This window comes from Podarcis erhardii (genome assembly GCF_964252035.2).
Source record: "Podarcis erhardii genome assembly, chromosome: 6".
NCBI classification, from domain to species: domain Eukaryota; kingdom Metazoa; phylum Chordata; class Lepidosauria; order Squamata; family Lacertidae; genus Podarcis; species Podarcis erhardii.
In genome coordinates this window covers 77351936-77376950 of record NC_138510.1, presented here as the reverse complement: position 1 = coordinate 77376950, position 25015 = coordinate 77351936, and the positions used below count along the sequence as shown (strand labels likewise).

General features: G+C 42.6%; 1 protein-coding gene and 2 long non-coding RNA genes across 16 annotated transcripts; 1 reads left to right on the top strand and 2 right to left on the bottom strand.

Annotated features, from left to right (window-relative positions):
• Nucleotides 1–1874: 1874 nt before the first annotated feature.
• Nucleotides 1875–12521, top strand: LOC309343979. Of its 12 annotated transcripts, none has more exons than XR_014157463.1 (4): nucleotides 1875–2166; nucleotides 10033–10550; nucleotides 11251–11394; nucleotides 11540–12521. It is a non-coding gene; the product is annotated as an uncharacterized lncRNA (long non-coding RNA). The 12 variants fall into 12 exon arrangements; XR_014157466.1 differs by lacking the exon at nucleotides 1875–2166 and adding an exon at nucleotides 8845–9741; XR_014157464.1 differs by lacking the exon at nucleotides 10033–10550 and having other exon boundaries at nucleotides 1892–2166; nucleotides 11269–11394.
• LOC309344052 lies at nucleotides 7368–8771 on the bottom strand. Its single transcript, XR_014157582.1, has 3 exons — nucleotides 8719–8771; nucleotides 7823–7876; nucleotides 7368–7688 (listed from the first exon to the last, which is right to left on the bottom strand). It is a non-coding gene; the product is annotated as an uncharacterized lncRNA (long non-coding RNA).
• Nucleotides 12522–12657: 136 nt separating the features above from the next.
• Nucleotides 12658–21180, bottom strand: DNTTIP2 (deoxynucleotidyltransferase terminal interacting protein 2). 3 transcript variants are annotated; one of them, XM_081865842.1, is made up of 7 exons: nucleotides 21019–21180; nucleotides 17936–19689; nucleotides 17289–17424; nucleotides 16840–16935; nucleotides 15276–15440; nucleotides 14212–14321; nucleotides 12658–12757 (listed from the first exon to the last, which is right to left on the bottom strand). In XM_081865842.1, exons 1-7 carry the CDS (start codon nucleotides 21085–21087, stop codon nucleotides 12664–12666), a joined length of 2424 nt encoding a protein of 807 aa, XP_081721968.1. In that variant the 5' UTR covers nucleotides 21088–21180; the 3' UTR covers nucleotides 12658–12663. The 3 variants fall into 3 exon arrangements, with proteins under 3 accessions (XP_081721968.1, XP_081721967.1, XP_081721969.1); XM_081865841.1 differs by lacking the exon at nucleotides 21019–21180 and adding an exon at nucleotides 20748–20927; XM_081865843.1 differs by lacking the exon at nucleotides 21019–21180 and adding an exon at nucleotides 20360–20618.
• Nucleotides 21181–25015: the final 3835 nt, after the last annotated feature.

The following is a 25015-nucleotide window of genomic DNA, read 5'->3' as shown; positions in this document are numbered from 1 at the left end:
GCTAGCTTATTGTGTTCAGGTAATCGTTTGGGTTTGACCGAACTGCGGGAGGCAGTGGAAGACAGGAGTGCCTGGAGTGCTCTGGTCCATGGGGTCACGAAGACTCGGACACGACTAAATGACCAAACAACAATGATCACTTGGGTGATGGGCCATTAAGGAAAGACAAGGTGATGAGCCATTAAGAAAGCAAAGGAGAGGGGGCTCTGTGTGAGATGGCAAATGGGTGCAGCCTCCGCTCACAGACAGCAAGAAGGACAAAAGCCCGACTTTTGAAAGTGTTGTGGGTGATCTAGAAGTAAAGCTGCAGGCGGGAAAACCAGAGAGGCAGAGCACAATGTTTGAATCCAAGGCCATGGCTATGGGAGAAACAAGACCCCCTTGGGGTGCTAGTGCTGTGAACCCCTCCACAGTAGGCTCATGTTGTATATATGCGTAAATAAATCACATACCCTAAAGGCACCACAGTCTTTCCAAAAGGAAACAGGAACTCTGAGTTAGCGCCTGGAAACCTTGGAATCTCGCACTGCTCAGAGATTGAGGTGGTGTGCCGTACGAGCAATCACATCAGTGTATGAGCAGAACCCACTTCCACCCCACCCCCCGTGGGGAATCTCTCATTAGCTGCAACCCCTCAAACCGCCTGGCTTTTCATGGGCAACTCCTTATGAACACTGCACAAAGAACATGGGACACAGGCTTTCCCATTTACCTCCAAGTTTGTGACAACCTGACTTGTGGCTATTTTCTAGAGTCCCCCCTTGCTGCCCATGTCTTTGCTTTCCGGCCACCTTTTAAGCTGGCAGGGGAAAGCTTCTTTCTCGGAATTCCTGAGGCAGTTCTTCCTAGCCCCTAGCTTTTTAATATTTACCACAGTAATAACATTGTTCTTTGCAGCACAATCCTACAGAGGGGAAACTCCAAAGAAAGCTCCCTGAATTTGCTGGGGCTTATTACTAAGTAGGTGTGTAAAGAATGACAGCCTTTTATCTATTGTCAAACTGTCACCGCAGGTTAACAATTCCTTGTTGTAGCTTTTTCTTCAAGCCCCCAAAGATTTCAGCCATTGTCTCTGGCTGCTGCCCCTAACATCTAGAACTCCCTTTCAGAACAACATGCAAGGCTCCCTGCCATCTCTTCCCTAAAATCCCTTTTCCAAAGCCTGCTTCTCCATTAATGCCTTAGGGCATGTACACATAAGCAGCTTTGAAATGCAACAAGGCCGTTTCCATCTCCCCTGCCATGTTTCAAGTTGTGTTTTAGGCTACTGGGCGTACCATTGCCTGATCTATTTCCCCATACTCGCAGCCCTGCCAACCCCTATTTGGCGAAACTGTCATCTGCGCGTGCGTAATTTGCACATGTGCAATGGACATCTAACAGGTAAACAACCCAGCTGGACCATGGCTTCTGTTTTTGAACTGGGTGGAAGCTGCTTTAAGGGAAAACACATCACAAAGCAGCATTTCCCAAGACGCTGCAGGACACAGATGGTCTGTGGCTAAGGTCATGCCTTCTCAGCTTCAGACACGGGTGGTGGGAGCCCGCTGGAGCCAGGTTAAGTGGTAACATGTACACAGCCTCAGTCTGTGAACAGTACCTGCTCATTTCCTATGGTATGGCTCTCCCTCCTTCCTCTGCTATCTCCCCTCGTGTCTAAATTTAGATTGCATGCTCATCAGGAGAGGGACCGTTTTTCTTTTTGTTTATGTTATGCTGTAATGCCCCACGGACGTTGACATTGAAAGCACTTATATAGAGAAATAGATCCATGAACAAACAAATAAATGCACAATAAAGTATCAAATCGATGCCTTACACACACACACACACACACACACACACACGAACTAGACTTGTCTTGCCAACTCCATTTGCTCTCCTGAAATAAATACTGGGCTGGATTCCCTGTCAGATTTATGCTGTGCCCTGCGAAGATGCAATCGAGTGGAGAAAGTCGCCCAGATTGTTTGATCACAGATTGTTCCCTTCTTCCCCTTCTTCCCTTTTTCACATCGCTGATCCAAATGACTTCCTTTTGCTCGCCGCAGTGCACCACTGTCTCCACCACAGTCCTTGTTTAGTATGTGCAAACCGTTCACAGAGTGCATGGATGAAGGAGGGGAAAGGAGAATGCCGCATTAGGAAAGCATTGGAGAAAAAAAGGTAAGAGTTTTCCCAATTTGCTTTCAGCTGCAGTAGCCTTTGCTGCTATTTTTGGAGCTTGGTTCTCGTACCTTTTTGTGCAAAGTTTTTATTTTTTTATGTAACGGCAGGGTGAACTTTAGTCTAGCACATTTTATGCAAGTGTGTTTTAAAGGACACCAGAAACTATTTTTTACTTCCTCTCCCCCTTGCCCTTCAGCGGTGGTCTTATCATCTTCACTTTTGTTTCTGCCCACCTTTCCGGGACAAAATGTAAAATATTGATCAAAAGCAGCAGGTTAAAGGGAAAGGTGTGACAAAGCAGATAGATGGTACAATTTGCAGAAAGGCTTGCAGGGCATTATAAGGAGGATCTGAACCCAGAGACTGAATTATGATATGAGGCTCAGCTACAAGGCAATATAGAGGAATGCAGGAATCAGGTGTGTTCCTACCAGATCCCTACATTCCACATATATCAGGGGGTTTCAGGCTGGTCCTCAGCCCCTCTTCCACAAAGACAACAAGGATGACTGTACAGCCCTTGTGTGGGTGTAGCATGCACAGCAGACTTTCACCAGACTTGGGGAACAGGCACTGGTCTTTTTTGACACCTCCTTTTGCAGTGGAGGATAGTCCATTAGGATGAATAGGGCACTGCCCCACCAACCTCTGTCTGCCTTCAGCCAGCCCCCACCTGCTTACTTTCTTACTTCCGTCCCATCCAGAGGGTGACATTGGCACTGAGCTACCTCCTCCTTAGTCTCAGTGCTGCTAGGAGGAAGATTGAGACACGGCCAGAATTAACTGGGCTCTGCCTCTTATTGGCTCTTGCTCCCCCTACTGTTGGGCTCCTGCTTTGCATCCCAATGGACACCAGCCACGACTGTACAGTGGTACCTCGGGTTAAGTACTTAATTCGTTCCAGAGGTCCGTTCTTAACCTGAAACTGTTCTTAACCTGAAGCACCACTATAGCTAATGTTGCCTCCTGCTGCCACTGCGCCACCGGAGCAAGATTTTTGTTCTCATCCTGAAGCAAAGTTCTTAACCCGAGGTACTATTTCTGGGTTAGCGGAGTCTGTAACCAGAAGCGTCTGTAACCCGAGGTACCACTGTACTGAAGTTTAATGGCAGAGACCACTTGTGTTGTATGCCAAAGGTCCCAGGCTTCAATGCATTGTTTCTGCAACAGGATGCTTGCTGTGACCTTGGGGAGAATTCACCCTGGCCAGATCTGGGCTAGGTGGACTAATATTCTGAGGCCCACACTACGCATTATGGGCTTCACCACATCTGAGCATCATTTGGGTGTTAATCCACTTTTTCCGCAATTGAATAAGATTGAAATAGTCCACACCAATATGTATTTGAATTTCTATACAAGGAGCAACCACCATCTTTCCTGTTCACACCACAGACGGTGTTACTGTTGTTGTTCGCCCCTACCTTCTAAGTTGTTGATTTTATTATGCCAATTAGGTAGCTGAATGCAGACAACTGTGCGCATACCTTTAAAAAAATTCCTGCAAAAGTCAGGCAATCATAAATGTTCAGCACACATTTGCAGTTTTCTGGTATATATATGAATGAGATAATCACTCACTTTTCAGATTGCTGTTGTAGATTTTAAAAAATGTGTTTTGCTTGTGTAGTTTTATAGTTTGGGGCAAATCTTCCACAATAAGAGAAGGATGAAACCCCATGGGGATGGTAGGATTTACTGGAAAAAGTTTCATTCACTTTTTTGAAAAAAGAAGAATCTAATTCACTGGCTCTCATTGTGCTCCCAATCTGAATTTAAGATGCTGGCTTTGACTATCTATCATCTATCTATCTATCTATCTATCTATCTATCTATCTATCTATATTTCCCACCTTTTCCCCTGGAAAGTTTGGGAGCAAAATATCTCAGATCCCTCCATTCCCCCACTCCGTTGGCGCCTGCCTGCTACTTTCATTTAAGTTTAGGTCTCCTAAAGATCCTACTGCTATCTGAGGTGAGTGACCGAGAAGGGGGATTCTAAAATGTGGTGGACAGTGAAAATATTCTTTAAGTGGGCCTTTTAAGAATCTTGATTCCATTGGGACTCCGCTACTGCTTCAATTAGCTTATCAGCTTGTTTCAGATTTTGAGGTTGTATTTTTTTCTTTCTTGATTTGTATTATACTAACGTAGTGTAATCTATGTTAAAAGCATAAATCAATAAAAACAAACAAAATTAAATAGAAGAAACAATTAATTTAGGCCTGCAAGAATCTTTAAAAAAGCCATCTGTCCTGTCCAACTGCAACCATGGAATGATTTAATCACTTGCCTCATGCCATTTCCCCTGATTAAAAACTAATCCCTGAATCTGTTTCTTGACCGGTAGAAGAAAATAGATGGCTACCAGTAAGATATTCATTAGTTTTCCTTTACAGGGATCATACAAAGGATCAAATAACAGCTTCAGGGAAAGATTTTAGTTGGGTCATCTCTAGGGTACATGGAAAAAGTCAAGCCTCCCTCCTACATACACCATGGTCCCAGTGCACACACACCCTGACAACTGTTGCTAATTTTTAAACAACTGGTCTTCTGTATAGCATTTGGGGGTTTGCCACTTTTTGGCAGAAGAGAGGGAAACAAACTCCTAGAATAAGATTCTACCACCTGATCTTCAGCATTAACTATTAAAGCAAACTGATCCTGCATGTTCACTGGGAAATAAGCACCACTTTATTAAATGGGCCTTATTCACTTCTGTAAGAAATTGTACGGTCATAGTCTTAGGCACAAATAGTTCATTAGAAGCAGAGGTTGCTACTATCCACTCATTTTCATGCAAAGGTTTGATCCTGCCTTCTCCTGTCTCCCCCACTCCACAGGCCTCTCCTTTTCACATATACAGTGGTACCTCGGGTTAAGTACTTAATTCGTTCCAGAGGTCCGTTCTTAACCTGAAACTGTTCTTAACCTGAAGCACCACTTTAGCTAATGGGGCGTCCTGCTGCCGCTGTGCCGCCAGAGCACGATTTCTGTTCTCATCCTGAAGCAAAGTTCTTAACCCGAGGTACTATTTCTGGGTTAGCGGAGTCTGTAACCTGAAGCGTATGTTACCTGAGATACCACTGTAGTATGTCTGGCTAGACATAGTTAACATCCAAAGTATTTAGCCAAAATTACAGTGGGCTCACATATTCACCAACACACTGTTATACACAGATACACAATCACCTATTCACTAATTATAAAATTCCATCTCTGTTCTGTGGCATCTTGCTAGGCTGTTGTTGTTTTTTGTGTTGGTTTCTTTGGCCAATTTTATTAGCAAATCTTTAAAAACCAAGGTACCCATCCCTGTAGGCTAGATTTTTCCATGTAGCAGCTGCCTCTAAGGATGAAGGTGATATGTCACAGATAATATGATGCCTATTCTCACATACCCTCAGCAATTCCCAGAGCTAGCTCTTAAAAATCCCTGTGAAGAGCCTTCTTAGTGTCTCCAAAAGAGATACATATTTCTCACATGGATGGAAATGGGCTTGGAATGACTGGCAGGCTCTGGGACTGACAGACTGGGAAAAAGTGGGAAGCCTCACACTTCACCGTAGAAATGAAAATTCTGCTTGCCTTTGTAAAACAAAAAACCAGGAGTCTTTATTCTTCTAAGCACACAGGCAGATTGTCTTACAAGGTTTACTTTTCTGCTCCCAACCCACAAATACTTTAAAGTTTATTTATGTCTGTGTGCGCCACACTGCACAAGTGAGGGTAAGGTGATAACAGAGATTAATGACCTTGCTCCATGGACCCCTTGATCAAGGAACTTCTGAAGAAGCCTTGGCCCTCAAGATAGTGTTGGACTATCTTCCCATCAGCCCCAGCCAGTATGGTCAATGGTCAGGAAAGATGGGAATTTGTCCAACAACAACGGCAAAGACCATAGGTTCCGCATCCCTGCTCTACACATTTTCAAACCCTGTTCTAGAAAAACCTGGAGTTCAATAAGAACGTACTACAATACTACCATCTGGCTGAGGCTGATGAGAGTTGCAATCTAAGAAATTTGAGGGCCACAGGTTTCCTATCTATGATATACCGTATTTTTCGCCCTATAGGACGCACTTTCCCCCCTCCAAAAATGAAGGGGAAATGTGTGTGTGTCCTATGGGGCGAATGCAGGCTTTCGCTGAAGTCTGGAGAGCGAGAGGCGTCGGTGCGCACCAACAACTCTCGCTCTCCAGGTTTCAGGAAGCTATCCGCAAGCCTCCCGCGTGAGGCTTGGGGCGGCAGCCTGCATCCCGAAGCACGGGGTGCCCTCCGGAGGACACCCCATGCTTCGGGAAGGTGTCCGCAAGCCTCCCACGCCCGGCGGGAGGTCCTGCCGGGCGCGCAAGGCTTGGGGCAGCAGCCTGCATCCCGAAGCACGGGTGCCCTCCGGAGGACGCCCCATGCTTTGGGAAGGTGTCCGCAAGCCTCCCACGCCCGGCGGGAGGTCCCGCCAGGCTCGCAAGGCTTGCAGGCAGCAGTCTGTTCTGGGGGCTGGGGTCAGGGGAAGCTCGGACTTCCCCCGCGCCAGCCCCGCGCCTGGGGGGGAAATAATTTTTTTTCTTTATTCCCCCCCCCCCAAAAAATTAGGTGCGTCTTATGGGGCGGTGCGTCCTATGGGGCGAAAAATACGGTATCCCTTTTTAAAAGTAGATGGGAGTTGCAGTTCAGCAACATATGCAAGAACCAAGATTCCCCATACCTGATCTGTCTAGGGTTGCCATATTTCAAAAAGTAAAATTCCTGACACCTGCAAAATTGTTGAGCATTTTTTAAAGAAATCAACAAAAATTGTTAAGCCTTTTTTTGGGGGGAACAAACACAAATTATTGAGCTTTTGAGGGGAAACCTACCTCCCCCCATGGTGATGTAAAGTTTTTTTGAGCTGTTTCTGCTGCTTTTTCCATCACATTGGGGAGACTCTATGATAATTAAAGTGATATAAAATTGACTTGTGTTTTCAGTGAAGCTAGGGGCTGAGTAGGAGCTGCTCTCCAAAGTTTCAGGCACTGATATTGCCTATCATTGTTAGCAGAGACCCTTTAATTGACTTAATATGGGAACACTTTAATGCTCATCTTTAGCCCCTTGCCAGAACTTCCTTCTCTCCTTTTATCTAGGGGTGCAGAAGAGAAATTGTGTCATTCATATAGCTGGTACTGACCATGACAGTCATGCAAAGGGGTGGGGAAAAATGATTTTTGGGAAATAATGTTTATTGTGCATGCCATTTTATTTTACTTCCAGCAGTGCCATCTACTGGTGAATGAGAAATAAGGGGTATGCTTTAGCATGAAAATCTGGAAGAATTCACATTAATGTTTTTTTGATGTAATCAAATAAAAATCCCCAACTTTAACTGGCAGTGTTACACTTAAAGAGTCCTCAGAGGCTGGTAACTGATGCAGAGGATGCCTGTAAAGTTTACTCTGGAAGTAAGGTATAGGTATCTTGGGCTAGATCAAGGATGTTCATCTTCAGTGAAGCATCTCTCAAGGCTGCATGGAAACCTGGTAGAAATATAATCTCAAAACCCAAGCAGGTTCATATGTTTGTTTCAAGAAAACTTATTGAAGTGGAGGGGTGACTGATCAATCAATTCCACCCCACCCCAACAGAAAAGGTAGATAAAATTATGACTTACTGAATTGATGTCTCTTGGCAAAAGGTGTAGGCAAAATGGACTGCCAATGATTCACTGTAAAGAGAGGAAAGTTACTGGTGATGAGTGAAAGTTATTTCATGCACTTTGGAAAATAGTGGCATTTTAAGAAAGGATCTGACACACACACAAAAATAACTCCTAAATTAGTGCATAATTTTACATGGAATTGAAGCATGAAGTGATTGAATTGCTTCCTTAAATGACCAACAGTTTTAGTAAGTGTTTAAAAATAATCTGCATTTAATTTTAAAAACCCAATGACTTCTAGCAAAAAAATTATTGAGAATTATTAATCTTTCCATTGGTGAAGAGTTCTGTGTAATCAAAGAGCTTGCATATTCTTATGCCGCAATAAATTAGTCCAGTGAAAGGCACTACTTTATTATTCTCTCTCACCAGTTCAATGTTTTTATAAAAAAAACTGGAAAATACAGGCGAACAATTGCTAAATATTTTCAAATGATATTTAAAGACACAACCATAATGAAAAAGGAATATTGTAAGATTCAACAGGCTTGAAATGATCCGATCAGCAAAATTATTTACTAGAAGCACTAGATGGTTCAATTCCCACACTGAATAGATATAACCCTCTTTTTATTTAATGCCCAATGAATTTAGTCAACTCTAGTAACATAGTAAAAAAAAGTAAAGTATAGCTACATGCTGCTCTGGTACACAATAAATATTTGTTTTAAGGGCGTCCTTGGCAGCTCTGCCCTCAAATAATGAGTAGTATTGATTTCAACTGAAGTTCACACTTAATATGGAAATTAGTTCCATGAGCTGTTTAAAACTCGCAAGGAAAAAACAATAGCAACTTTTCTTTGTGGCGCCACGACATAACTCAGTTTTAAAAGAGCAATGGAACACACCCTTTCCTGCTGCGAAGGACGGGACGAAGTCTTTCTGTGGGTTGTATAGCGAATGTACAAAGAATCCAACAGGTGGCTCCGTGGCGCAATGGATAGCGCATTGGACTTCTAGAGGGTTGAAGGGATTCAAAGGTTCCGGGTTCGAGTCCCGGCGGAGTCGCAGGGAGAATTTTTGTTTCGTTTTGCTCCGCTTTTCTCGCCTACTTTTTTTTTACAGAAAGCAGTTCCGCGTCTTAAAATCGGATAAATATTTGCTGAGGCGGCGAAAGCTTGCCGTGAAGGCCAGCAGCGCCAACCCTTTCCTTTAGCTTACACAGCGCCGACTCCGGACTTCCCCTCAGGAGGGAGGCGTTGCCTTAGCAAGCCGGCCGAGTCTGAGGGGAGAAAAGGCCGCGGCCAGAGGGGCGAGGGCGGCCGAGTTACCTCAGAGCGCCAAAAGCCCGCCTTCCCCAGAGCCAAAATGGGGCGGATGCCTCGCTACGCCCGGCTACATTCGGTTCGTCCGACTGCCGGCATGAGGAGGGAAACCCTTACGAGTCCCCGCAAAACTCGCCCCTGGCTGTCCGCTTTCTCGCCTGCCTGCGCCGCCATTGCAAGGCTGAGGGGGGAAGGAAGAGCCGCCTCAGCAAGGCTGGCCTGAGGCAACTGCCACTGCTTTACCCGCGCGGCCAGGGCAAAGCGGAGCAGGAGTTTACCGTTTCGACAGCATCTACCCCAAAAGCCTAGAAGCAGTTCTTCATTTCTTTTGCTTACGTTATTTTTTAAAAATAAAAATATTCGCCCCCGCAGCTCCAAGGAGCTCGTGAAGTGGCGCAGCAGGTGGTTCTTTATTATTTATTGAATTTACTGTATATACCTCCCTTATACCCGGAGGTCTCACAGGGCGGTTCACATAAAAGGATCACCATAAAAACCACAAAATCAAACTAAAAATAACAGCCCAATTACACGCCCCCCCCAAAAAAGACACACATTTTTAAAAAGGGCATTCCTCTTCCTAGTACCTCACAACGACCTTGTGAGGTAGGTTAGGCAGAGAAAGCGCGGGGAGGGGGGGACGTGTTTGACTCAAGGTGGGCTGAGGGGGGGGGGATATGAACCCTGGTCTCCCACCCAGGATCTTTTTTTTTGTATGTGAGCAAGTGGCCCTCATAATGCCACTTCAGAAGTAAGATCTGCCAAGTCTTGCTCTCAGGTAAGAAAAGGAAGGAAAGCATGCATGTGAACAAAGAGACAGGTTACAGAAATAGGGCAGCATGACGCTGGTGCGTTTTTTTATCCTATTTAAAGGCTGCTTTTCTTCATTTCTCTCAGTTAAAACTTTTTGGCAAGGGCTGTGTGCACATTCCAAGCACATTCGCATTTCTGTCTCAGCGACGTCTACGCTGGTTTGGTCTTGTGCACAGAACGGAAGATGGCAGGATCCCCGCGGGCGTCTGGCTTTAGGGCACTGGCAGGCCAAAGATGTCGGCAAACATGACAGGAGGGCTAGCAACATCAACCCCACCAGTGGGAATAACCCCGTCGCCTGGAGAAGGCTATGTCAGGTCGTGTATCCACAGCAGTGACCAGACGAGGGATGACTGCTAGGAGGAGTGCAGAGAGAAGGAACACAGTGGAGCATCTGCAGCAGCACAACCGGATGCCTTCATCTGCCTCGGCTGCGACAAAACATGTCTCTCCTGTCTCGGTATCTGCAGCCACAGCAGACGCTGTAACTCTCCAATGGTTTGACTTATCCTGAAGGCGCACTCTTCCATATTCTTCCAGACAGATGCCAACATCATTAGTTCTAGAGTGCCGCATGCAGAATTAGTGCTGAGGACATCAAGGTTAGCTTGCCTTGCTAGGGGCCATGGAAATTGTGAGAAATGGATTGCACTCCTTATTTAGCAGCAACCACTTGACCTTCCCAGACCCAAGGGAGAGAATAAAAGCTCTTTCAACAGGCTATTTGGGCAGACAAGCCAAAGCTGTGGATATTTTCAATGGGAAAGGAGAACTGAAGCTGGCACACTAAGTGGGCCCTCTTTTTATTTATAGATATTTTAAAAGAATCTCTTTGTATGAACAACTTTCTGCTGATCAGACAGCTTATGTAATGTCCCAAATATTCATGAGGTTCAATGAACAGTGTTGCGTCACTGCCTGTGTGGAGGGATAATTTGGCAATGTTAAGCATTTTAAAGCAAAATGGAGTCATCACCGAGAAGTACACTCTCAACCCATCTGGGAGAATAACAGTAAAACAATAAAACAAGTCCTTTTACAGTTTTCTGTAGAAGGGTTACCGCAAATGCGTTAAAAATACTTGTGAAGTCTGACCACTATTTCTAGAGTTCAGGAGCTGGGATAGTTCACTAGCAAAGCCCTGTAAGTCACAAAACAATCAGGCTTACAGTTGAACTAAATACAAATAGAATACAACGGTAAGCAGAAGCTAACATTCCCAGATGGATTGTACTCCTTCCACAGTAGTTTCAGTGCAGGTACTACAAACCAGTTTATCACATTCTCTCCCTTCTGTCTTAGGTTGAAACGGCTACACAGCCTCTTCAAGATGTGCTGCAGGTAGTGCAAAGTCCATCCCATGATCTCAAAGAAGGAACCAGAAATAAGAGTAATCTATCAGGCCCAATGACCAGGGGACGGACATGACTGATCCAGATACTTCAGGTGAGGAAATTTATTCCGAGTGGAAATTATTGTGTGGCCAGTGAGAATCTCACTAATTGGGTAAGGAGGAGGCAGGTATTCCTTTGGAAGGGAAATGGTTATTATTTTACTTTCCTTCTGACCTTTCTCGTTGTTTCATCAACAGAGTTTGACCTTACGAAAATCATTTACCCACCAAAAAAAAGGGAAAACAAATGACTCAAAAAGTTTTGCAGCAAGTTGAAGGCTGCCAAGAAGGTACTGGGATCACATTGCTCACTGCTTTTGATGTGAAAGACTAGCACGGAGAGTCAATGTGGTGTAGTGGATTGGGGGGCCCACTCTTACTGGTGACATGAAAAATCTTTAAAATTCCTGTTAACACCATAATAATTCCTAGTGTAATGTCATTTTGTTTTGAGCTGAAATGAGTTATGTGAACAGCCCATTTAAAATGTTTCGATCATTATCCCTTTTAAATATGAAGTCTTACCTTGAAAGAGGGTACTATCTTTGACCTTCATATTCACATTCATATTCATTTATAGAACTCGGGTCAGGATTCATCTGAGTCCCATCAATTGAAGCCCTGTGCAACAACTTCTGCAATGAGGTCTTCCCCCTCTTCTCCCCCAGGCCCTCCCCCCAATTGGTTTGGGGGGTGGGGGGGTTGGGAGAACACCCAAAACAGCACTTCAGGAGCAGGAAGGAAAAGGCAGATCATTTTGTCTGGCAAGCTGAAATGTGCTGCCAGAATGATCAGAAGACTGTGATATTGAATTCCTACCTTTTCCAGAGCATACCTTCACAATATTTCCATAACAAAATAAATTTTCTTAAATTCATTGGTGAATATAATGCATTAACGTCACCTGATCGTGAATTCTTAGAAATATTTTAATGGGGAAGCACACATAGGTTTTACACTTTTCTATGCCAACATCACAAATTTTCATTTTAAGATTTTTAAGTTTATATTAGAATTGTCATTTTTTATTTAATTGACCCATATATATTCAGAATGCTTAATCTTGCATAAGTTTATCTTCTTCTTTCTGAAGGTTAGTTCCATCATCTTTTATTTATTTTATTTCACAAAATTTATGCACTGCTTGTTTGTAAAGAAAACCTCAAAGCGGTTTACATATTTCAATTCTACTTCCAAGATATTGTTGAAAAACTAGGACCGGCCTTGTCCTCTTCTTCCTGATAAGATAAGTGCAGTAGTTGCAAAATCTTATATATATAATCTTTAACAGGGAATTTAAGTTCAGCCCCGCCCCCTTAAAGCTATGTGCGGAATTTTTTCTTCTTCCGATACTTCTTGCCTGCTGCGAGGGCTGATTTTTCAGCAAGGATGTCTTGATACTTCCTTTTATTATATCTGAACAAGAGAAATAATGTTATAAAGTATGAATAACATACATTAAAAATATGCAGGTGCAAAGTAACTTTAAGCAGTGACTATCATCAGTTATAGACCAAACCAAAAAATAGATTTGATTTAATTTAATAATAGCCATTATTGTTGGCCATGATAGAGAAAATGAACCGTGGTATTCAATGCTGGTGCATTTGAGTACCAGAACAAACACCAGAAGAGAGCTGTTGCCTCATACCCTCCTTGTGAACGTCCTGAAGACATGTGACTAACCACTGTTACAAACAGAATTCAGGACTAGAAGGACCCCTGGTATGATCCTACTAGCTACAATAAAACTGAGAAAAGATTTTAGATGGTTTTTTAGAATAAAACTAGTTCCAAGAAACTTAAAAAGGGAATATTTTTATAGCCAACAGCTTAGTTTTATATTAGTATAAAAACAGCTATGCTATGATGCCAATTCTACTAGTCACAACTGAAATTACACTCATTAATTGATTAAAATTAAACAGAAGTACTGTTTTTCATACACCCTAACAAGAGATTGAACGGGCAGCACTGAACCATCATGCAAGTCCCAATCAGGCACAGAATCTCAATATTGTCTCTCCAACATAAATACCTTAAAACAGGAAGAAAATGGGCTCCGTCTTAACAGGCAAGCAAGATGCTACTACAACATGCAGTATGAACCGCAATATGCAATTCTTACAAAGACAGAGGCTGGAATCCAATGTTGCATAACTAGATGCTTGTTCAAAGGGGATTCACATTCATCTCTGCACTGCAGCTCCCCATTCACCCTTAAAATCTGCTCCAACCTACTGTACCAGATTCTGATGGCACTCATGAGGGGAGGAGAGAAAAGTGAAGTTCCACTGTGAGCATAGGTCCATTCTGCTTGCACACTGGGAACCCCCAAAGAGATGAAGTATCTCTGCCGACTTTTCAGGATTGTCTTTTTCTCCTGCATCCATGAATATGCAGTTTTAAAAATAAAGAAACCTACCCTGCTTTTCTTTATAAATACACAAAGCACTTACTCACGTGACATTAAAGCAATAAAAACACAACCCCAAAATTACTTTAAAAATGTAACATATAGTAGGACTAAAAGCAGGATAAACTAATTAAGTTTATAGGATGGGAAAGTACACTTTAAAAGGTATCAACAGAACACCTAACCATAAGAGAGAGGTAGCTAACCACAATCTCTAGGGAGACAGTTTCAGTATAATCTGAGCACTGAAATGGACAAGGCGCTGTGCCACAAATTCCAACCGACTATGCTTCTGAAAGTGTTTGGGATGCATAGCAGGGCCTCCGATGTTAAATGCACAAGATCATATGGGAGTAATGTGGTCCTCCAGATATTGCTAGTAAAACCTTAACACATTCTTTGACATCACCACATTGCTTGTATAAAGTTTTCAATTGAAATTCATTCCAAATACCTTCTAAACTCAGAATCTGCCAGAAGTTCTTCCACTATGTTCTTCTTCCTCTCTTTCTTGGGAATTCGGGCATGATAGAAGTCTATTGGAGAATCCACAACAGTTCCAACCTGAGAAAAGAAAATAGAAGATATTTTATTGTTACATACACTTGAAGGGCTATTTTTACAAAAGAGGGGTCACTGGACAAACAAAGAGCAGTGATGCCCAGTACATAATTACACTCTGAAACACAATTGCTAAATACATACAACACAGTGAAGAACTTGCAATATCCAGAAAAGGTTTTGATATAAAAGAAAGAAAAGCAGCATGCTAAGACACTTTTATTGAGCATATCTTAGGGGGAGAGTCATAAATCTAGCACACAATTAAACATGTTTACAGAATTTAAGTTCAAATAATGGTGCAAGTTCAGCTGAATCCATTTGACTCTTCAGTATGCTTATCTGTAGTGATGGACAGCATTGTGGAGCTGTAATATCCCAGTGGTCGAGTTGCTGCTGCATAGTGGGGTGGGGGTGATGTCAGCGCAATGCAAATACACTGGCAGAGCCACCAACTCCCCTCCCCTTGTGTGCCACAGGGACTCAGCCATCAGGAGGTCGGGTGAGCAATGCAGCCCCACCATACCATCTACTTACTATTGCTTATATGTGCTCTGGACTCTAGTAACTGGCTACAATAAAAGGATATACAAGGAGTGAAGCTTTGAATGCAGCAGGGAGCCATGCACTTTCTTTTTCGAGCACTAGCAATGAAAAAAATGAACACAGAAATGTTTTGTGCATACTACATTTGAAAGTCAGGAGGCAAAAAGCATTATGCTGAGCAAATGGAATGCAACTGTGAATGACTGAAGGAAGATATATGCTGGAATACAATAAGCCCAGATTTTGGGTCATATTTTAATGCAGTGTTTAATTCTTAAGGGTGACATGCACATACAAAATTTGTTACCTAAGGAAAGTAGATAATGGTCAGTATGTTCCAAAGTATGCTTAACTTCAGCGTGGTGTAGCAGAAATCCAAAACCAGTTGAAAATATCTTCTCATTTTCTTACCTGGAAGTATTTGGGGAGACCTTCTCTGTCATTCTTTTTATAAAATCTCTTAGGATCTATGGCTGCCCTCATCTTCAGAGCCTTAAGGTCATTTTTCAATTCATCAGTCATTTCTGGGGCTTTCATACCAAACCAACCATTGCCTGTTGTTTTCTCTCGCTCTGCCTGTATTCAGCACACCAAGAAACAGCAGTTCAATATTTGTCCACTTGCTAACAACTGCATTTTCATGCAATAACGTCAGCTAGTTAAGAACTGCAAGCAAGCTTTATGATTAAAAGTGTTAGAAGCTGGACATATAACAAAAGGTTATCCTAACGTTTAGAGCTTTACATTAAGGCAGTTTTCACAATATTCAAACATTTTCCTTGTATTTAAACAGGCTTCAATGAATTTTTTTAAAAGCAACTGTAACTATCTAAACCAACATTATTAGTTTACCAAGGTCTTCATATGTTAAAGTAAAGAAGCACTTTAGAGATTATACGGGTAAGAAGTGGGTAAGGAGTTGAAGTAGTGTGTGGATGTGAATGAGTGTGCATGTGTGTTATCCGCATATAGATAAAGCTTTGGATTTCCTCTGACAATGTTTTGATAATGCAGCTTCCCACCACCATCCAGCAGTGGACATGGAAATACAGCATCTATGGGCTGAAGTCAGACTCTGTTATTACCCTTTAAACTTTGATTAATCTTGGTTTTAGTATTACGCTTTAGTACCAAATTAACCCAAATACCCAAGAAGCTCCTGTAATATTAAGTAACCCACACTTACAAGCTGACATCACCATATGCGCAGTATCACTCTTTCCTCATTCATTGTAGCCATATCTTCCACATGAAGCTTACTTCCTCCTTTGTTCCCCCAAATATCCAATCTTAAGCTTTCACCTTTCTGTCCTCCTCTACGCTATTGCCTCTCACTCTTGCATGGTTCCCCACACCCATCCTAAAGCCCCCGAGTCCTCTTGTCTCTTCAGGAATCATAATCTCTTGGCAAGCCCCTTTCTTCTGGCACCCATGTGCTCTTAAGTCTTCTTCACATGCTGCTGTCTGACTTCACAGGCTAAGCTGTAAAAAAGACCTACTGATTCAGTGTTGCAGTTGTCACATGCAACCACATGAACTTTAAGGAGCACTTGAGTCTGATTTCGCTGGCATTTTGCTCAAGAGTGCTTTTAAAAAGGAAAAACCTGTTATTATCAACCGTCTACATCTTTTATTTGTCATATTTTCTGTTCTTCTTCCAAGAAGTTCAGAACAGCTTATATGTCACCACCCTTTGGCTGATTAAACATTCTATGGCCTTTTAAATGTGTTTGTGGAAGAGGAGTTATTGCTTTGCTTTTTGTGTTCTTGTTTTGTATATTTATGTTGTGATCCGCCCTGTGATCCTCGGATGAAGGGCGCTATACAAATTAAATAATAATAATCCCATTATCTAATCATTGTAAGGCAGACTAAGCTGAGAAGTGAAGTGACGGGTGCTTACATGCCCTCAGAGAGCTATAAAGTCAGCCCAATTCTTGTAGCATTGAGCATTGCTCAGTGACCCTCTACTTACCCTACGTTGTTTCTTCAGCTGGTGGACCGATTCTTTTAAAGGTGGAACAGATTCCTTTTTTTCAAAATCTGGAGTTATAACACTCTTTTTCAAAAGCTATAAGGGTATATTAAAGTAGCATAATTACTACACAGTGCTAAGCAGACAAAACACAAAAGAAATTTTAGGAAACTTGAAAACTGCAGTTACAATAAAAGTTAAGCTCCCTAAGGACTAGGTCAGGACAAAAAACTGAGTCACAGGAAGGTTACTGATGACAGTGGCTCAATAGGACTTGTAGAAATCACAGAACAGTTCAGAAGTTAAGCTGAGAAAGGAGCATCAAAGAAAAGAAAATGTGGAAAATGCAGTTTTTCTGGCAAAAAGAAGGAATAGATTCCTTCAATGTTTTACTGAGGGCTTCCTTCTAACCCAGCTTTTAGCACAACAGTGAACATTGGGTACTTTACCTCATCTTTCTTTTTCTCCTTTAGTGGCACAACTCCATGAAAACCAGATTTCTGCTTTCCTGCATCAAAACTAATATATGAGCCTCCAAGGTTTTTAACATTTAGACCAGGATCAATGCTGCTTGAAAATGATAAACTAGAAGAGAAAGAAATGTTAAATTTACACACACTTTGACACCACCCTCTAAAGCTTATTACAGAAAAATATTTAAATGAGCAAACCAAATCAGTTTTGAAAGCACTGACACACACCTATTAACTCCTTCCTATAGGAACCAAGACATGCAAACAACTCTTTAACTGAAGTTTTAACTTTTCTCTAAGGCATGCAAGCTGCAACAGAAGCTTTCAACAGAATATACCAAGGTTGTACACTCCCAACACAAAGCTCTTAAAAAGCAGCTGAAAAGCATATGGCAAATCCACAGTCAACAGCCTACTTTACAGTAACTTTTAAGCAGCTTTTTTGCCCCTACTCCATGGTGACTATTCCCTGGAAAACTAGAAATCATGTATCAGACAATTCATGTCTGCCACTGCTTCCATTTTCTCAGACCTTGTAAACAATAAACAATTCTGCCCCAGATACATGCGTCTAATAATACTGCTTAACATAAACTATAACTAAGTTCATTGAGAGAACTTACATTTTATTATTTTCATTTATTAAATCTTCCTCCTCATCTATAAATTCTTCTTCACTGTCTTCCAATTCAGAGGATTCCTCACTTTGTTTATTACCTTCTGTGTCCTTCTCTTCTAAATACCATGATCTGGTGGAGTCCAAACCAGGAGTTTTATCAATTACAAATAGTTCTTCACCATGTGATTCATGTAAGGTGGTAGTGGTTTTTTTACTAGTATCTGTCGAACTGGCAATTGTTTCTACTTCATTAATTTCTTCTATATCACTGTTTTCAGATTCTTCACCCTCATCACTTGTAAGAAGTGACACAGTCATATGTGATTCATGGCCTGTTTTGGTTGTATGTGAAGATGATTCAGCAACTGGTTCATCTTGCCTTCCATCACTGTCTGAACTTGCAACAGAAATCCTGCAGTCATCACTGTTGCTTTCTATATTTCGTGACTGGATAATATTCTTTTGTGGGCTATCTATTTTTGATGGCTTGCCTACTTCTATTGCCTCTTCTACTTGATGCTGTGTAACCTTTCCAGTATCCATTTTTGGGGGTTCCACATTGCTTTTGTTTTTATTAGCAGTTGTCTGTTTCAGGGGCATACTAGACTGATCAAGTTTTATGTCATCATATGGAGAAATGTCCGAATTATTTTTTATAGGTGACTGGTTTTTAGTTACCTTTATGGATTTTAATAAAGTTAGATCACACACTTCCTCTGTGCTCTCCGCAATTTCATATACATCAGCTAACATTTGTTTTGTGACAAACTCCTTGATATCTTTCTCCTGTCTTATCTTTACCTCCACACTGCCCACAGATTCACAATTCCTCTCATTTGTCTTGTCTTTTTTAGGAGGTGATTTTTTTGTGCATTCTCTTGCCTTTTGTGGGGGGCTGCTTGACACAATCTGTTTTGGATCATTGTTGAGAACAGATTCATAATGGCCCTTTGTTTTACAGGGGCTAGGTTTCTCATTTATCAAAAGAGTTGAGAGAGATGAGGCTTGGTCTACATCTAAATCAGAATTTGTAGGTTGCTCTGAATCAGAGATTACAATAGTCTCAGATTTTGTTACACAGTCAGTCAGTTTTGCTTCTTCCACCACAGCTTCACTTTTTCTTTCAGGCTGAGACATTGCTTCTTTGGACAATCTCAGCCCCATGCTCCTGGTTATTCGTTTAGACTGGACAGATTGCTCTGCAGAAATACCGGAGCACCATGATTCTGTATCAGAAACTTCTTCAGCTTGGGCCTCACACACTGGTGAAACAGTAGTTTTGACTTGCCGAATTCTAGTCATTCTTGCAACACTTGGAGTCCGTACTCCTGAAACAGTGGAAGAACATGATTCTGCTTCAGATATGTCATCATCTTCTTGACATCTGCTTCCTTCACTAAGAGGAGCTTTCTTGCTCTGCCTGCTTTTAGTGGGCATCTCTGGTGGACAAGGAACTACAATTTTCCGCCTTCTTGTTATTCTTATAAATAAAGGTGTCTGAAGACCAGACACAGAGGAGCAATTTGATTCTGCTTCAGAAATATCCCCATCAGCCTGCAGTTCAGCAACTGAGTCTGCCAAATTTACAGCCTTTCTCCTATTCAGAGATGCCTGCGCTTGCAGAGGCTCCTCCGCATCCATTTTTGTTTCAGACTCCTTTGTTTTCTCAAGAGGAGGCTCAGGAACAACTTTTGCAGGGAAATTCACTTTACTTCTCCTAGTTGTCCTGACAGATGTGCTGCCTTCCGTTGAGTCCAGCTGAAAGAAAGAGAATAATGTTGAATAATATGTAAAAACTATTTCCACAGGCAAAAGCCACATGAGAAACTCCACTCTCAGATTCCAATGCATTGTGGCTTTTTTAATCCATTAGCTATTGTTAGAATGAAACAACATTACACGAATTGTCACAGCAAGTCATCTTCTTAGTTTTACCTTGCCAACAAAAACCATTTATAAGTTTTTTGATAGACAATTCAAAAGATAAGACCCCCAAACTGTTTGCTTTAATGTACCGTAACTCTCACTTGGAGAAGAAGACACTTACACATCTGCTTAGGGCATAATTCAGCAGCACTTTAGGGTTTTACTAAAACACCAGAAAGCATCATTATGTCTGAAGGACTCCCGTGTTCCCATTTTGACAATGGCTGTGCTATTTAAGTCCCTATGGCTGTAAATGTTATGGGAGCATCATGTATCATGCAGTGTGCAGAAACTAGATCATCAACACATCTACACTGTATGGCGACTATCTAGCTATAGGCAATTCTAAAAAATACTGCTACGCTTACCTCACAAACGGACCCATAAAATCAACAAGGTACAATCTGCTAGCAAGCACTATCAGGCCAAGACATTTTGCCACTTGAGGGAAACAACAAAATGACAATCCCTACTTCTATGTATGGAAACCACTGAATCTTACCTCAGCACTAGCAATGCGACAGCATCCTCCGCTATATGTGAGGGCAGCCAGTACCACAGCTGGCGTATCTTGCAGTGGTAGCTTGGCCACCCAATCTCTCACCTCTGTACCCTGCCCCTTCTAAAGGCAGAGGGTGGTCCTGCCTCGAGGGCTTTCCCTATGGGGTGAATGAGCCCCACTAAGAATAAGCCATAGGCATGCAGCTGAGATATCCGTATCCTCTCTGCAATGTTCTCCTTCAGAGAGGCAGCAGCCAGAACAGTTGCACCGCATCTCTCCAGCCCCGAGCCCATCTTAATATCCATCATGCAAAACACATATGCGCCGCCCTGCTCCCCACCCCCCCGTGAAGACGAGTGGGGGGGGGACACCGCTTCAAGGCACGCACCTCTGGGAAGGGCAAGGGCACTTTAGCAGGAGCCCCGCGGCCGCCGCCATCAGGGCTGCAGTGATCCTCCGCAGTGGATCCACGGCAGTGCTCGCGGCGCAACGGTCTCCGGTCACGCGCACGGAGGCTACGCGCGCTCCCGGGCGGACTGAAGGGTCTGCGCATTCAAACTCCAGCGCGGGAGTTGCGCGGCCCGGAAAGAGAATCGCTCGGGCCGGCTGCCCCTTTGTCCCCCCCACTCTCCCTAGATATCGCTCCGCTCCCTTCTCACCTTCGCTTCTCCAGGGTGGTCCCTGCTCTCCGGCTCACTCCGCCGCGCTCCCCGCCGCGTGGCCACCATCTTCTCTCTTCTTTAATACGCATGGGAAGGAAGCCACTTTCAGCTCGCTTCCGGGTTGGTGTGCTCTCCTAAGTTCTCCGGGTGAAAACCTTCTACCCCCCGAACAGTTCCCGTCAGCGGCACCGGACCGGAACGGCTCGCCTAGATCCCCGCACACGTGGGACTGACAGTTTTCTGTTTTTTATCTGCAGCACAACTTCAAAAGGTTTTCTGAACGAGGGCTGCTGCTTAATCACCGCCACACCTTTATGCATTTCCAGACGTGCTGCTTTTGACCTTTAAAGCCCAAATGGCTTGGGACTGGGTTACCTGTAGGACTGTAAGTGCCTATCTTAACCATAAGATCCACTTCAGAAGCTTTGCCTCTGTCACATGAAGAGAGGCAGGTAACCCCCACCCCCTGCAACTTTTAGTGGCACCCCGCTAAGGGAGCAGCCCTTGCAGGGAAGCTTAAAAGGTAAAGGTAAAGGGACCCCTGACCATTAGGTCCAGTCGTGGCCGACTCTGGGGTTGCGACGCTCATCTCTCTTTATTTGCCAAAGGAGCCGGCGTACAGCTTCCAGGTCATGTGGCCAGCATGACTAAGCGGCTTCTGGTGAACCAGAGCAGCACACGGAAACGCCGTTTACCATCCCGCCGGAGCAGTACCTATTTATCTGCTTGCACTGGCGTGCTTTCGAACTGCTAGGTTGGCAGGAGCAGGGACTGAACAACGGGAGCTCACCCTGTCACGGGGATTCGAACCACGGACCATCCGATTGGCAAGCCCTAGGCTCTGGTTTAACCCACAGCGCCACCCGCGTCCCTGCAGGGAAACTTAGTTTGCACCAATTTACACCTTTCTATTGATAGGTAAAGACCCAGACAGTTGTAGCATGGACCTCTTTTAAACCCAAAACCTGTGTTCATATTTGGAGGTTTAGTGAATTTTGTTTGCTATATTTATGTACTTTTTGACTTTATGGGTTTTTAATATTTTATAATTGCAATGTTTGACGTATTCCAAGCTATAAAAAGAACATTGTTATGGAACAGCCTAGAGAGAAGATTAAGAAAACACCTGCTCCCTCTCAGCCGGTGCAGTCACTGCTTTAAAAAATTGTAGTGTGCAAGCACATTACCAAATGGATCTGACACATGGAAGATCACAGCACTTAATTCCATGACGCAGGAGGGGCTGCAAATCCTGTAAGCAGCTCTGGGATTGCTCCTGGGATCAACTATATAGTGCTCTGCCTATCCCTCCTGCCTGAGCACAATAAAATCTGGGACTGGTAATTTTTGAGATAACTTGATACAAAGAGGGGCACAACTCTCTTCCCCATAAGCTATGTCCTACTGACCCTACAGCTGCTGCTGGACCTCCATCACCTCCAGCCAGCACAACTATTGCCAGGGATGGCAGCTGTAGCATAAATAATATCTGGAGAGCTACAGATCCTCATCTCTGGTAACTTTTTAATGTATTTGCTTTTTTGATAGTTTTCTTGTCTTGTGTATTTCTGTTGGGAAGCCTCTGGTGTGTGACACACACACACACACACACACACAGGTTAAGAGTTCAACATTAAACCAACAATGCCATATAACAGTGGTTTCCAATTAGCTAATTATTGAGGACTCTGTTTTTCAAAAGCCAAGCCATGGAGCTTCTAATTTTTAAAATTTTGACATCTCTTTGGTAGTTTTTGTTCTGTGAATGCTCCCACACTGTGCTTTTCTCTAGGGGGATGCAGGGTATGCATACCCCTAAACATTTGGTGAATCTGAGTTTTGCCTCATTGAGGGGCAGTATTTCAATATGAGTAGGAAAATGAGAGTACCCCTAAACATTTTTAAAAGAAAAAAGCACTGCTCCCATAGATTCCCTGGGTGGGTTATGTGAACACCCTGGGATCCGTGGACACCAATTGTGAACCACTGCCTAAAAGACCTAGCTAGGATTTTACTCCTTTGTAGTTCTCATTGAGGTGGTAGACTTGCATAACAGAGGTGCTTCTTTTAAGACAAGGATGAACAGCTGTTCATAGTTTTATGGCAGAAAGGTTTATGGGTTCCAGAAAGGAAAAGTCTTTTCTGCGCTTAGAAGGAATTTGCATGAAGGAAATTTAGCAACATTGCTGGTGTTGCTGGTTTGGTAGTTACACGCAGAAACTTAAGGTTGGTCTAGTTTCAGATAATTTATTCCTTTTGACTAGACTCAAGTATATCTGCAAACACTTAAGACAGGGCTGCCATACACCTGGCTTTTCCCGGGATTTCAAAGGCGGCATTGACATCCGGGGGAATTTCCAAAAGGCGGTGCTTTGTCCTGGATCTTAGCCAAATCAATTAAAAAAGCCCAGAGTGTCCTAGTTTTTACTTTTTGAAGTATGGCAGTTTAAGATTAGAGTACAATATGTGTTGAGGAAGGATTTGGTTATGTCACCTATTCCAGCACTGAATCTGAAATACCTGAAATACAGTATTAAAATGAACAAAAAAGAAGTACTAAAAAGAAGCGCTGGATGGGGTAGAGCCTTGACTCAAACTGAGGCCTGTCTGAAAGGAAATCTTTCTCTTGGCATACTGTCACCAAAAATGTGTTCTGCTTCCATATTTGGGATATGTGTATGTTTTCCAGATAACATGCATAGTTTAAAATCTGTTTTAAAGTTTTATTTCATCTTATCATTTTATGGGAAGCATTCCATCTAGTGTTCTTCATGCTGGTTGGAGAAAATCTAAACCAAAATCTGCAGTTCCTCACTCCCTAACTCCAAAAAAGGACAACATAACCTGCAATATTATTTGAAAATTTATATAGAGATACACACAAAGAGGAGAAAGTTACCAGCTAATTTCTGTAAAGCAAGGGTTTTTTTTAATCAACAATGATTTTCAAACTAGTAAAAGCTCATTAGGTACAGAAGTTTAAATAAAACCAGTTAATTCTGAAGCAGACTACATACAACTGCAGCTGTCTACATCTTTTGTTTTGCAACCCCAAATTTCCATAAACAGACATCCTGCAAATTCAGTACATACTATTTTTAGCAATATCGCCAGAATTATTTGGATATTTATGCTGCAAATCAAAGTTTACGCCAGAATCCTGTCTGAGAAGCTTTACTTAAAACATTTTAGGACCCAAACATCACCACATGCTTAAACCCCCTTATTCAAAAACTTTATAAAAACTTGAGAAGTTTGCCCACTGGAATGGATTAAAGTACATAAACAGGATATGATAGACAGTATAAAAGCATTTACTCTTTCTAGCTACCCATTATGATGCTATTTTTAATTAGAATGTAAAACTCTGGACTTCAGATAAAAGTTTACCACCCCTCATGAAACCTGTCATTAGTGCATTAAATAGGTATGCATATACAACTACAAATGTTAACCTTCCTCAAATGGTGTAAAACCTCCAAAATGTATTTGGCTATACACTAAATGAAAAACTAGAAAACTGCTTCAGTTACTGTATAGAAGTTTCCATAGGTTAAAGGCAGTCCAGAAGATTGAATGCACCAAACTAGTTGACAAAAACAAAGGGTTGATGCTACACAAAGGGCTTGCCTACACTTTGAACGGGTCCAAGTGGTTTTCCATTTGCCCAGCCACTTTCCCCAGGAAAACCTGCTCTTTACCACTGAATCGGAGGAAACTTCAATCCATTGAAAACCCAATTGACGTCTGCTCTGATTCAGCAGTGTATAGGTTTTCCCAGGATAAAGTGGTGGGAAAAGCAAAAGTGTGGATAAGCCCTTAGTTATGCTTTGAGTGGACCTGCTGTAAATCATCAGGATTTAAGTCAGTCATGAGTAACAAATTCCATTTATTTCAGTGGCTATACGCTTATTCAGTCTGGAACCAACCCAAACTAATTTTCGTTTAACTATGACAGCTGATTTTCAGACAGAATTGGGTCTCCTGCTTTTTT

Coding starts and splice junctions, on each gene's coding strand:
- DNTTIP2 (XM_081865841.1), bottom strand. CDS start 20,912: ATGCGCAGACCCTTCAGTCCGCCCGGGAGCGCGCGTAGCCTCCGTGCG. Junction 17,425..17,935: donor ATAAATGAAAATAATAAAAT/GTAAGTTCTCTC, acceptor TTTCTCTTCTAG/TTTATCATTTTCAAGCAGCA. Junction 12,758..14,211: donor GCAGATTCTGAGTTTAGAAG/GTATTTGGAATG, acceptor TCTCTTGTTCAG/ATATAATAAAAGGAAGTATC.